Raw genomic sequence first — 14,235 nt, 5'->3', positions numbered from 1 at the left:
AACTGTCAAGCTAGTTCTAACAAAACAAAGTACTAAAACAATTCCCAGAAAGAAAGAGGAAATACTACACATAAATAAACTCAATTTATTAAGTCCTTTCATGACATTAATGAGAAATGTGCTTCCCAACTATCCAGCACCCACCCTGAAATCTCTATTTTCTCTAATGCTTCTGTTGCTGTCTTTCACTCTCTGTGGGGACAGCAAAGAGCTTCCTTCTGAATGCTGTGGGAAAAGTTGTTGGCATGGCATTTTTTGTTCAGTTCTAGAGTGCTGACTGGCTTTTCCCCAGAGAACTCCCTTCCACAGGAACAGGAGCACAGGGCAGAGACCAGACGCCTAGCTTGAGCAGTCCTGATTTGGGATTTCTGTAGCCAACACTTCCAACAGATCAATGGAAAATTGACTGATACTGGCTTACCTCTTGTCTGCCCTTGCAAGTGACAAGGAAGGTGCCCTCTCCTGGTCTAAACAGGATTTTTGCTTTCACTTAAATTTACACATATTCTAAGAAATACATTTCTGATGGGAGCACAATATGGCACTGAAAACAGTGGTTAACAACCCTTTTGCTTTTTATTATGTAGTCTTCAGAAAGACTAACATCTGTGAGAAGTGTTCCACAGGATGTAAAAGTGCACAGACCACTGGTCTCCTAATCATGTGCCCTGAAAGACAAAGAACATCTAGTATCTCATGACCTGTAAGTCAAATGGGTCTGCACTATTGAACTTCACAAGAGAGAATGTAAAACTATACAGTCAGAACTTCACTCCATAAACTTTAGTATGAGTTAAGAACATCTTATCATAAACAGTCATGTGGAATTAGTTTAAAAAGCATGGGTCTGGTATCAGAGACATGGGCTTGAACTATACTCACAGGTTTGATATGAGTAACTCCCAACTTCTCATAACTTCATAGAGACTCAGAGATCTTACTTTATATCAAAAGTAATAATAATAGTTTCTGCTTGGTAAAACTCTAATACTTAACAATATCTAGTGATTACAAAAGTGTTTTGTGGGGAGATTAGAAGTGTGGCTTAGTGGTAGAGTACCTCACTAAGAAGAAGAAGGCCCTAGGATGCTAAGTGAAATGAACCCCAAGAAATGGACACAAGAGGTCTTTGTTGTTGTTTTTAATGTACAATTGTTTCCTCTGTATGTTCTTCCCCCTATGGTATATCCCCTGTTGTCACTGTTGATTTTGGTATCCTGCATCTTGTATATGCATTTGTCTAATTTGGGGAGGGGAAGGGGAATAACAAAATGTTTGAATAAGGATACAAGATGACCCATTGTAACAATGATACTCATAAGACAGTATACTGGAAATGAACTTTACAACCTTGGGATGGGGGGAGGAGTGAGGGAGGTGAGGGAGGGAAGGAATAGTGGGAGAACAACAAGGGAGAGAGTAAAAATACTCAACAAGAAATATATTCATTGCCTTACTCATGTAACTGCAATCCCTCTGTACAGCATCTTTACAATAAGAAAAAAGAAGACCCTGAGTTCATACCCTTGTACCACCACTTTTTAAAGTTCTTTTTCTATGCTTGTACTAGTAATGAAGGCATCCTAAATGTCCCTAGTGATATGGGAGTGGGCTGCTAGCTTTCAGCTGAACATCTAAGCACTTGTCACATGTACACTCATGCTTCATTTGTGGTTGCTTCGCTGTGAACATGTTTTCCAGGTTTCAAATTGAATAATACAGCCAAATTAAACCAAGTAATACTTGGGTCTTGGTAGATTTTTATGTGTCAAGTGCCAGTATTGAGATTAGCCAATTACAAAGGGAAAAATGCCATCACTTACCTCTGTCACTGTCATAGAGGTATGCAAACTTGTCCCACTGATAGTATTCAATCAAGCTCAGAAGAGCGCCTTTGAGGTCAGGTCGCATCTGAATGACAAATGGATGTGTGCCATCTGTTGGAAAGCTGGGCGTGATGAAGGAGACATGGAGTGTCCCACAAAATGAGGTGATGGTGTTTACAGACTTCTTGTCATAAAATCCAAAAATCGCATAAACTCCTCTTGAAAACTGGGAGCAGACTAGAAGAAAAGGAAAGACAGGATAAATCATTGGAATTGGCACACTACCACATAAGTTTACTTGGAAATTAATATACCTTGACATAAAGCATAATGTCATTAACAGATTAAAGAAATGCAGAGCTCATACTAATGATTCGTGAAAATTGATGAGTACTTGTTTATCACTCTATTTGAGAAGCTGAAAAAATTCCAAAGCAAACAAAGTAATAATTCTGGATTCAAGAAAATATATACATTTTTATTTAACAAGCTACAAAAGGATGGTTATTAAAGTATATGTACAGCATTAGTTCATAAGAATAAACTATAGTTATCAAAGATTTATTCACATTCATAACAGCTCATTTTCTGCAAAGTCTGATTCTTTTGATAGGCTTTATTGTATTTCTGGTGCTTCTATTAGAAATCCAGTATACTCTTAAAGAGTGCCAGACTCACATTATACATACGGAGACGTTGCCACAAAGAACCATTTTTTCACCCAGCACTGCTCAGTCAAGTAACAATTAAATGAAGGCCAAAGCTTCTAATTGTAATCGTTTCCATTGACCCAACTTACCTCATATGCTCCCCTTGATACAAAACAAAGAGTAATATCAAAATGTTTTAGCTCAGGGCTATATTTTGAACAAAATAATAATGTATGTCAAAGTCCCCATGCCTTCCACAATTCCTGTCTTCCAATATTTCCACTACATTTTATACGACTTCCATTTCCTATCCTTTCTTGAAAGTTTTATACTCAGAAAAATATATTCAAAAGCCAGGTGCCAGTGGCTCACACCTGTGATCCTAGCTACTGAGGAAGCTAAGATCTGAGGATCACAGTTCAAAGCCAGCCCGAGCAGAAAAGTACGTGAGACTCTTATTTCCAATAAACCACTAGAAAACCGGGAAATGGCACTGTAGCTCATGCGGTAGAGTGCTTGCTTTGAGCTGAAGAGTTGAAGGATCGCACCCAAGCCCAGAGTTCAAGCCCCATGACAGACAAAAAGAAAGAAAGAAAGAAAGAAAGAAAGAAAGAAAGAAAGAAAGAAAGAAAGAAAGAAAGAAAGAAAGAAAGAAAGAAAGAAAGAAAGAAAGAAAGAAAGTACTTAAATGGGGTCTACTTATTATCCACTCCATTCCAAATATCAAAGTACACTATTAGGACAATTTTTGTGCCTTCTTGTACATGATCATTTCTTTCTCTTGTAATTGCCAAGATAGAAAGCTAACCTGAAACACACTTCAAAAGACAACCAAGACCAGACACAGTGGCAGACATCTATAATCCTATCTACTTGGGAAGCAGAGATAGGAGGATAAAGATTACAGGTTAACAGGGTAACAAGACTATTATTCATAAGAAATCTGAAAAACAAACATCTGTAATCCCATCTACTGTCAAGGTGTGAGTAAGGAGGATAACAGCCCAAAGCCAACTTAGAATAAAGCTTGAGACCCTAACTGAAAAAAATAACCTAAAAAAAAAAAGAAAAAAAGAATGGAGGATGTCTCATCCAGTAGGTCACTTGCCTGCCAAGCCTAGACCTGAGTTTAATCTCCAGTACCACATGTGCATGAACACACATGCGCAACACACACACACACACCCCATTATACAGTTTTAAGAGAACCATTCTAAGTTTGTCAGATGTCTTTTCATGAATGAACTGGTGGTATTTTTTTCAATCTTAATGGTTGTTTAATCCAAGGAATCAAAATCAGTGATCCTGTAACATAGTCATTAATAAATCATAACAACCTCAAGCAACTTTTTAAATGAATTAAAGTCATTTAAAGAACAAGACCCAATGTTCTCTTATTTTGCTTTATTTCCTTCTCTAAGGTAGCTGTGCCAGGCACAGTGCTCAAGTTTTTAACCCTAGGTACTTTAGGAAGCAGATATCAGCAGATTGAGATTAGAGGCCAGCCCTAGTACAAAAGTTTGAGAGACTCCATCTCAACCAATGGCTAGATTTTTGTGGTATATACCATTTATTACTACTATTTATTACAATGTACAATGTCTGAGCAAAGTGGTATACACCTGTCATCCTGAGTAATAGAGGCTAACACAAATAGAAAAATCACAGCCAGATAGATCTAGGCCCAAACAAAGATTCTGTCTTGAAATAAACCAACACAAAAGGGGACTAGAGGTGCAAGTTTTATCTCCAGTACCTCTAGAAATATGTTTGATAAATAAGGGCATTACGAAAACACATATTCTTATTAATAAGCAATTCTAGACAATAAATAGCCATTTGTAAAACTAGTATATAGTATCAGTTGACAGAGGAAATATTAAACATTTCTTCGAGTGTTCTTTGTAAAATTTCCATGTTCCTTTAAATGTTCTCTACTATTCACTTTACTTCTGTTTTTTCTAATGCATTCCTATTTCTTGAACATAAATTTTTTGAAGTATCTGTTCCATCTGTGTAATACATAGTCTTACTTTTCCTCCTCATCTCTCTTCTTCACTTATATTATTTTCTGCAAGAAGAAATAGTACATCTTAGAGACCAATTGAATGTATGGCCTTATATTTATTCACACACTGACAAAATAAAATTATTGTCTTGCATCATGTTTATACTTTTTGCTCTCTTCTGGATAGACAAGTTGAAAAGAAAGGTCAGTACTTTTGATGACTATGTCTATTTGTCAAGTATGTGAAAAAGATTTTTCACTGTTAAGACCTTTCCAAGCTAACTCTCCAGTGGTTTCTTATTTTACAAGTGAAGATACTTGAACTGACATGGATATCTCAAATCTTTTTAGATTTTTGTCAAACCTTTAATCTTGCATTGATGAAAATATAGCATATGAAAAAGAAGAATTTCTATAAAATTCTCTCTGGTCTATTTTGATTTAATTTCCTGAAAAGGATTGGCATATCCTCCAGACACTAAAGGACTATCAGGCAATATGATTTTCTAATAAAATTTTTTCACATTGTAAATGAAATAGTTTCTAGGATGGAACTAGCAGGCAAAGCACGAGCAGAATGTTAATAAAGGATACCATTGCTGGAAAATATAGACAAACTTAATTGTTAGAATTTGGTATTAGTTGTCAAGGAACCTCCTGATTATTGCAACCCCTTGAACATACAGGCTTTGGCCCAGCAACAACAACACAATCTGTACAAAATGTCATAAGAAATCACAGTTCATCTGAGTTAGACTTTTTGTCCAGATGATATTCCAATGAACATTTTTGTACACCAATGACCTTTCTTTCTCCTCATAAGCCTTGGTCCTTCTCACCTTATCTTTTATTTCTTCATGACATGTATCAATTGTCTTTTTTTCTTATCCTCTATTTTTTGTATATTTCTTCTTTAATAGACTCGTATGACCATTTGGTTACCATTGTTCACTTCCTTTTCTTCATCTTATGTCAGTTTCTGTCCCTGTCCCCCACAGAGATGGATAGTAGTTTGTTGATCCAACTTGCTGCAACCAAATGAGATGAAAATCTTGGAACTATGCTTCTAACACACCATATCCAAATAATCCAAGGTTTTTCATACACTATATCCAAATAATTCATTCTAATATTGATGATTCACCAAGTATATCATGACACAGAAGCAGTACTTTGGAATGACTTCTCACTTGTTTAGAAATTAATTCATCATTTCATCTTTACCTTATTCCCAAGTGCTGTAAAGTCATTTTTCCTAATCTAGATCACTCTCTACAGAAGAAAGGTTTACAATTGTTGAGGATTTTTAAAAAAAATACATGATAAACTCTGAAAGTAATTGCAAGTATCAACTTATAAATGAATGAGACAAACCAGAATACTATCTATAGTCATCTTGTAGGTATAAGAAAGAGCAGAAAGCCTTAGAGATTCACTTATAGCATCATGACTCATACTATGACACTGCCAGACACTAACATAAGTTTCTGAATGACGCTAAAAAGGTATTTATTACCTTAGACTCAAATGTGATTACAAAGGAGTAGTTGGAGATGCTCTTTCTGGGATCTGCTTGAATAAATACTTAATAGCAACTTTGAGAACCTCAGCAAAGGCAAGTCCTTCCACAAGACACTGTAGGTCAAACAGCAGAAATGATAATCTCCCGGGTGTAAGTAACTTGCTGATTATTTCACTTTTTATTACAAGCCCAGATGATATAAGCCAATAACAGTGCCGATAGAACACCAATGCTTTTTCTCTTGTGTTATTTCTGCTCATTGGTGCTGCTAATGCAGCAGATGCAACACAGTCTGAAGGACTTTTCATGTTATTCAGCAGAAAGGGAGAAGAGCTTGGAGAGCTTCACTTTTGTTTTTCATGTTTTATTTTTTATAAATTACCATTCACTTCAATAAAACTATGTGGGCTGCTTCGTGAGTGGGAATGGTAACATTCTTAAGCAGCTTGTAGAATCTGGTAAGAGCTCCATCAAATTTCAGCATCCTTAAAAACTCTCTCCCTCCTTCAGCACAAAACTTCCAATATTAACCTCTTCTTTTTTTTGCACTGACTTCACTATTGAATTCCTTATCACTGTTTAGCAATAATTTCCTGGTCAGTAATATATTATTTCTCAGATTCACCATCTTTAGCAGCTCTGAATTCCTTAGTCTATATTTTGCCCTACAAGTTCTTTCTCTCTGTGGCTGCTAATCAGGTTCTCTTTTCCTGCTGTCCTCACATTTCTACCAAGTAAAATCATAGCATCTGGGCATTTTGTTCCTCTTTAATTATCTTTTATTGCCATGTTGTTTCTGTGCAGCTCAAATCAAAACCAGATTCTCCAAGAATTTTTCTTGAAATCATGTTATCTCTCCTTTTCAAACACTGAATTATCTTCACTGTTTTGGTCCTTTTAAAAAAGGTCAAAGTCAACTTTTAGGCACGAGTTTCTTAAACCTTTATCATCATCCAAGTAAGTAAACATAATCATTAAAGAAAAGAAATCCTTGAATATACAAAACATTGTCCTTATAACAGTAGAAACTACTTTTGCTAAAAAGCACTGACTTCTTACATAGGCCCACAAGTAAAGTAAAAGCGGTATAAAAGCTGGGCATCTCTGCCTGCATTTTACACCTATCTCCTTTTGCCGAGTCCCTCTCCTGCAGTCAACTTGGATTCCAGGAATATCAGGACTAATCCATGACATCTTTATGGTAAGGAACTAAACCTAAAAGCAATAGTGAGCCTGGTAGGAGAAATTATCCCCTAAATAAAGACAATTACCTATGGTGGTAAAACTGTACCCTCAAATTGGAGAAATCGTCTCAAGGGAACCAGATTGTTCCTCTCAAGTGGTGACAATCATAACAAGTTGTCTGAAACCCCTCACAGAACCATAATATAAATAATAAGCAACCAGGCCACACTTTGACCAGGACTGTTTAATTGTGCATACCTCACCCCTGCCCCAGTTTTTGCTCTGCTTAAACCTAAAGCACCTATCTATACCCTGAAGATGGACTAAGGTGCTTACTGTCCCTCTTTGAAGTCATGCCTGTTACATAATAAATCTGTTTGTTTGTTTGTTTTTTATTACTCCTCTCTTTACTTAATGTATTAGGACAAGTAGCCTGGTCTGACATATTGGGACCCCTGGAGTTGGGCTTTGGCCTAGGATTCTGGCTGCAGCATGACAAGCTACATCTTTGTGTTGATTTTCTCTTTTCACCATGGAAATCTAAGTATTATAAGCATTTATATTCCTCATTGCAGACTAATGAACTTATTACTTTTCCTTATCCTGTTCACACCACCACCCCCATCAACCTTTTTCTTCCTACTTTACAGAACTAACCAAATATTTTTATGGCCCTACTGTACTGTATGAGGCATGGTGGATAAAGTACCTATACACATAAAGTTTACACACTAGTACATTTAAAGCAGTTTTTGCACCTATACCTTCATTTTCCTTCTCCTTAGTTGAGACCTGCTCATCTATGCTTTTTCCCTCTCCTTCCTTTAACTTATACTCTTATTGTCTTAGAAGACATGCTCAATTGAGATGTCTTCCAATTGTTTTCCATCTTTCTACTTACTGTATTTCTTAATAATCCCATTGTTATGAAGGTCAAATTCAGCTTTTTAAGCTAATGATCCCCAAACCTTTCCATCATTAGTTGCTTTATTTATTTGCATTCCTTATTTGTTGACAAAATCCACTGTGAATCGATTGTACATCGTTAATTTTACAGTAATATATTTTCGTGGATATTTTGCATTTATTTCATTACTAGTACAAGTTTTAATTAATTTTTTTCTTGCAATAAAACTTCAAAATAAGCTTTCTAGAACAAAAGTTTAAAAAGAAATATACAACAATTCTGTTTTATGTTATCTAAAACATAACTTTTTTCAGAAGTTAAATATGAAGAAGTTACACTACATTTATTGAGGATTCTGATCTCAGATACTGCAACAGTGAAGGCTAAAAGTGAAAATACACTGTCTTGTGGTACATTTGCCATTATCTAGCTATCCTTGGTTAGGCAAGATAGTCTTCTCTGTCTCAGTATAATCAGTGAAAAACACAACAGTATGATATTACCTGCCTTGTTATAGGACAGGGAAATATTAGAGAAAACATAAATAAGGGGTGACACTGGTCAAGATTCCTTGTACTTATAAGTTAGCATATTTAATTGGAAACCATTTATACAACTATTTAAAGATATTTTAAAATAGATTAATAAAAATAATAACTATAAAACAACAGTAATTGGAAAAGAAAATACAAACCATTTGTAGCCCCCAAAGTATCTCATGACTCTGCACTTAACCCTGATTTGACTCAATGTTGATATTCATTGTCTCTTAAGTATGCATCAGAATTTTGATCATATTTGCTGTTATGCGAAAATTCATGACTTTCATGTGACAAATGTTTATTCTTGAAATGAAACCAATGTTTTCAGGCTCAAAGTGGTAACAGTCACTCCTGAAGTCTTCCTTTCCTCTATCCTTGACACTCAAGCTGTCCCAAGCTGCCCCATGCCCAGCTCATTCACCTCTGCAGTTTGCTCTTCAGCTCTGCTGACATTGTCCTAATATGGTCTTTCCACAGTTATTGACTGAATAGCTGCAATAACCTCTCCAACGGCCTCCTTTGTAATAAATCTCTCCATCTTGGCTCAGCTAATGGCACTGCTTAAACTCCATCAGTGTCTCGCCTGTGTAACTTAGAGACAGGTGCTCAGGTATTCCACTGTAGTCTGAGCAATTCACAGCTCTCACATGTGATGCTAAAGCAATCTTTACATCTGTTATAGAAGACTTATAATTCTCTGGTTCTTCCCTTAAACTGAACTGACTGAAAGTAAAAAATTAAGTGCCATTTATCCCAAAATGCCTAAAAAGTACTTGGCACACAACAAGCATATGATAAATGCCACCTAACGGTATATGAATTCTTCCATGAAGGTACCTGCTTACTACTAACTGCTCATGATCTCCCAGATAATGACTATCTTTCTGGCATGGACTGGGTTGCAGTACATTTGGGTGAATAAGTAGGTAGGTAGGTGAGGGTATTATTGGTGATCAAGATCAAGATGAGAACAGAGTAAGGAAGTGAAATGTTAGTTTTAACCTTCCACAAAGGATTGAGATTCAGAAACTTTAGATTCTTATCTGCAGACTGTAAGGACTTCCCTCTTAGAGGATGCCAGTTTATCATCTCCAAATAAATCTCATCTCTTTAAAGCCCTGCTCTTTCCTCATTACATGTCCCCAGAGTCCACCACTGTTCCAAGCATAAACTCAGCCTACAGCTATTGAATGAAGCTCTAAATGATTCAAAGACAATGTGCAGAATAATAAACATTTTCCAGTGACATATTCTATTAAGTCCCTCACTGATGGTTTTCCCTACAGCCAAGCTATATATCTTCATGGTGATAAAATATTTCTTTGCATACATCTTGATCTCATTTTTCATAGAAATATTAAATGCAATACAACATCACCACTCAGTCATAGAAGACAATAAAATTGTAATAATACATTTGTCTTCCTGTTTTAGTATTTATCCTTCTTGATTTTCGTGTTGTTTGCAGAGTGCCATGCAATGTCATAAGTTTATTGCTATTGCCCATATTGCATGCAACTTTAAAAATCTGTAACATTTATTTTGGCTTCATTCATCATCAAGGATAGCAGGCAATATTGGAACTGGCAGTCATAGACAGTTACTCTCATGTAGATTTTAATGATGTGTTCTGGACATGTTAGTTAAATCGAATTATCTCTGTTTATATAAGATACTACATTGCAAAAGATAATTTCATCTGTTAAGCATATATCTCCATATCATATATACAATTTCTTGTTCATCTCATGTTGTAGATAGAATCTGGGTGCCTTGGTACACTTGGAATCCTGTAGGAAACAGTGCCAGGCTGTGCTAATGTCTGCAGCCTGGTGCCCAATCCCAGCACTAAACCAGCCAGCTGTGTGCTCCAGGCAAGTGGCCGATTTCAAAGGTTTCAATGGCCTCAAGGGTCCCATCAAGCTCAGATTCAGAACCTAGTGGCTCAAGATCAAAGGAAGAAACTCAGAAAATGTCAAATTCAGAGTATTTATTATTCACCACATAATTCTCATATGAAATGTGTTGGGAAAATGTAATAAATTTTGAGGCACTGCTTGATGCCTTAAAACATACATAGTATCACTAGATTCTTAAAAGTTCATGCCTGTAAATCAAGAAGATGAGATCTGAGGACTGCAGTTCAAAGGCAACCCCAGTCAGGAACGTCCTTGAGACCCTTATCTCCCATTTGCCAGCAAAAAGCTGGAAGAGAAGAAGAGAAAGTATGACTGAAGTGGTAGATTGTTAGCTTTGAGGTTAAAAGCTAAGCAAGAGTTTGAGACCCTGAGTTCAAGCCCTAATACTGGCATATACATGTGAAAATTTTGTAGTTTTTTGTGCAATAATAAATAGCTGTACAAAACTGAAGTTATATGTTTATCAAATATAGATTCGATGACATTTTAGCTGAAATGAAGATTTTAGTATTTATGCTCGCTTATGAAATTGAAAAATATTGAAAAAAATGTAATTGAAAAGGGAAGAGGGGTAGATGAATGAAGAGGAGAAGTAAAGGAGAATGCAATCAAGAGTTCAACATAAATGAGAAAAGGGAGGGAGAGGGTGGGGTGGGAGGGATGGTTAAGAATGCTGAAAGGGGTGACAGGGATCAAGATGCATTAATCGTAAACTGCTTTATTAAATAGCAACTCCTTTATTAAATAGCAACACACTTTCTTAAAGATAATAAAATAAAAATTTGAGAAGCTGAAATATTTATAGAATTTATACTTGCAGTAATTTTCCTTTGAATGATATTCAGTAAAAAGACGGAATCCGGTTGCTTTACTGTTTCATGCCCTGAAATTAGATCTGATAACCTTTGAGCCTTTGAGTGGCTCAGATTCTGTTGTTTCCTAGGACTGAAGACTGTCTTGCTCATCATTTCTACCTGATACTGAGTGAGGAGTTCTCTGTGGATGAGCCAAAGCACCTATGCTAACCTATATGTTTTTAACAGACAAAACCTTTGAATTTCATAGAAGAGAAATTATGTCGGTGTACTAAGGAAAGCTCTGGACCACTATCCTTTATTGCTAAGGGATTAGAGAACTTAACTTTAGCAGAGTGGATTCACAAACACTTATTATATAGAGTCTTAGCGAAATTATGACATGATTTTGTTGCAGAGTCCTAGTTTTGCTTTATGATTTTCCTAAGAGTCAATAATAATTCCGTGTTATATTATCTTCAAAAGAGAAACAATTTACTTGTCTATTTATAATTTACTTGTCTATTTTCTTGTCTATTTACTTGTCAATTTACTTGTCTATTTATAAATGTCTATTTATAATATTGGATTTTATTTATTTTTTTTTATTGGTCATGGGGCTTGAACTCTGGGCCTCGGAACTGTCCTGAGCTCTTCTGCTCAAGGCAAGCACTCTACCACTTGAGCTACAGTGCCACTTCTGGTTTTCTGGTGGTTAATTGGAGATAAGAGTATCATGGGTCCAAAATGAGATGTACAAGTCGTTATGTTGAAAACGAACTTTACAACTTTGGTGGGGGAGGGAGGAGGGTTGGATGAGGGAGTGGGGGGAGGATGAGAAAGGATGGGAAGGGGAAACAAAGGAGGAGGCTACAATGCTTGATAAGAAATGTACTCATGGAGCTCCAGTGGCGCAATCGGTTAGCGCGCGGTACTTATAAGAAATGTACTCATTATCTTGCCCATGTAATTGTAACCCCTCTGTACAGTATTTTCACAACAATTAAAACAATGCTTTAAAAGAAAAAAAAAAGAGTATCATGGACTTTTCCACCAGGGCTGGCTTTGAACGGCAATCCTCAGATTCCAGACTCCTGTAGCTCGGATTACAAGCGTGAGCTACCAGTGCCAGGCCTTGACAATTTTTTAACTTGGGTATTCTTATAGATTTTTATGTTTTCCTTATATAGTCTGGGTATTTATTCCTTGCCAGATGAATAGTGAAAAAACATGTTCTTCCATTCTAAACTTGTTTGTTCCTCTCATTGTTTTCTTTGCTGTGCAGAGGCTCTTAGTTTACTGTGATCCCATTTGTCTATTTTTGTTTGGCTTGGGCACTAATTCTCTCTCAGATATGGAATCTAAAAATGACAATCTGAACGTTAAATAAGGGTTAGTAGAAGCTAGGAAGGGTAAAAGGAAGAGAGGACAGAGAGAAGCTTTATAACAGGTATCAATATGCAATCATAGGGGCTAGGAAGGTGGCTCATTGGTAGAGTGCTTGCCTTACATATATGAGGTCTTGGGTTCGATTTCTCAGCACTATATAAGCAGAAAAATCCGGAAGTGGTGCTGTGGCTCAAGTAGTAGAGTCCTAGCCTTGAGCTGGACAGTGTCCAGGCCCAGAGTCCAGGCCCCACAACCGACAAAAAAAAAAAAAAAAAAACAATCATAGAGGAAGAAAGAGTTCTAGAGTTCTAGAGTTCCAGTGCAGTAAGTGACTGCTCACAACAGCCTCTTACAGGTTTATTATACAAAGAGCTAGAGCAGAGGTGGAGGAGGCTCCAATCATAAAGCCCTGGACAAAGTCTGCAAATGCTAATTACCCAAATTCCCATCATTCCACATCTTATAAAGTCACAAACACTTCATACTGTGCCCTATAAATATGTAATTATTACATGTTAAATAAAAGAAACAAAAAGTGCCAAATTTAGAAACAATGATATAAAGCAATTTGTCTAATGGAAGAATTGACTGCTTTACGTTTCTACTCTTGCATTTATTTTACTATTACAAATTAAATGTTTATAGTTCAAAAATAACAATAAAATCTTATAAAAATTAAAACAAGCACATTCACTAAACAGCTATAATTTCTCTTTAATCACTACTTTTACCAATCTAGTGTGCAAAATAACTTTTTACTTTTGTTTTAAAGTTAAAAACTTATGGTTTGGTATCATTTTAATGCTAAGGGCTACTCTTACTGTCATGTATTAACTGTTTTAACATTCATAATACTTTCAAATCAACATGGGTCATGATATCGTCTAGATTTTATAGATAATAAGCTATGAAAACAAGTTATATAATTTTATATGATGACACAGTAGAAATGCTGATAGTGTCAAACCCAGACTGCCTCACTCCAGTCTTTATTCTTTTAACTACTATGCTGTGCATCCTACGGGAAAACAAGCAAATTTAGAAACCTATCATTTTTACTAAAATGTGCATTTATTTTTATATTTTCCTATACGAACTATGTTGAAAGTTTGCCTACGTTTTTACTGTTAATTCACCACTTAAATATTCATTCCTCATATGCTTTAATCCTTTTTGTAAGTAAACCTCATGTTTTCAATGTATTTTCTCTTATCACATATATATAATATATATATACATATATAACCAAATATATGTAACCAAAATTTTAACCTTTATATAAATATTTAGATTCATTTCTTAAATGTTGTTTCTTTTATAGTAAGAATTTCCCATATTAGTATTTCAAAGCATTATGTTTAACTTTATAATTACACTTTTTTTGTAAAGCAGTCCTGGAGCTTGAATTCAGAGCCTAACACTCTTTTTTATACAAGGAGAAGTACAGACACAGACCTATTTACAGCTTTATACTGGTTAATGGGGAATAAGAA

General features: G+C 35.8%; 1 protein-coding gene across 5 annotated transcripts in view; it reads right to left on the bottom strand.

Moving 5' to 3' along the window:
* Gria2 (glutamate ionotropic receptor AMPA type subunit 2) overlaps window positions 1-14,235 on the bottom strand; it is a 139,299-nt gene that overhangs the window by 60,590 nt on the left and 64,474 nt on the right. For all 5 annotated transcript variants that reach the window (XM_042668397.1, XM_042668393.1, XM_042668395.1 and 2 more), the window contains exon 3: window positions 1,824-2,063. In XM_042668397.1, the coding sequence (XP_042524331.1) occupies window positions 1,824-2,063 (240 nt within the window). The remainder of the gene's footprint in view (window positions 1-1,823; window positions 2,064-14,235) is intronic.

This window comes from Dipodomys spectabilis, unplaced genomic scaffold, assembly GCF_019054845.1.
Source record: "Dipodomys spectabilis isolate Male_0828 unplaced genomic scaffold, ASM1905484v1 ptg000436l, whole genome shotgun sequence".
NCBI lineage: Eukaryota > Metazoa > Chordata > Mammalia > Rodentia > Heteromyidae > Dipodomys > Dipodomys spectabilis.
This window is presented reverse-complemented; position numbering and strand designations above follow the sequence as displayed.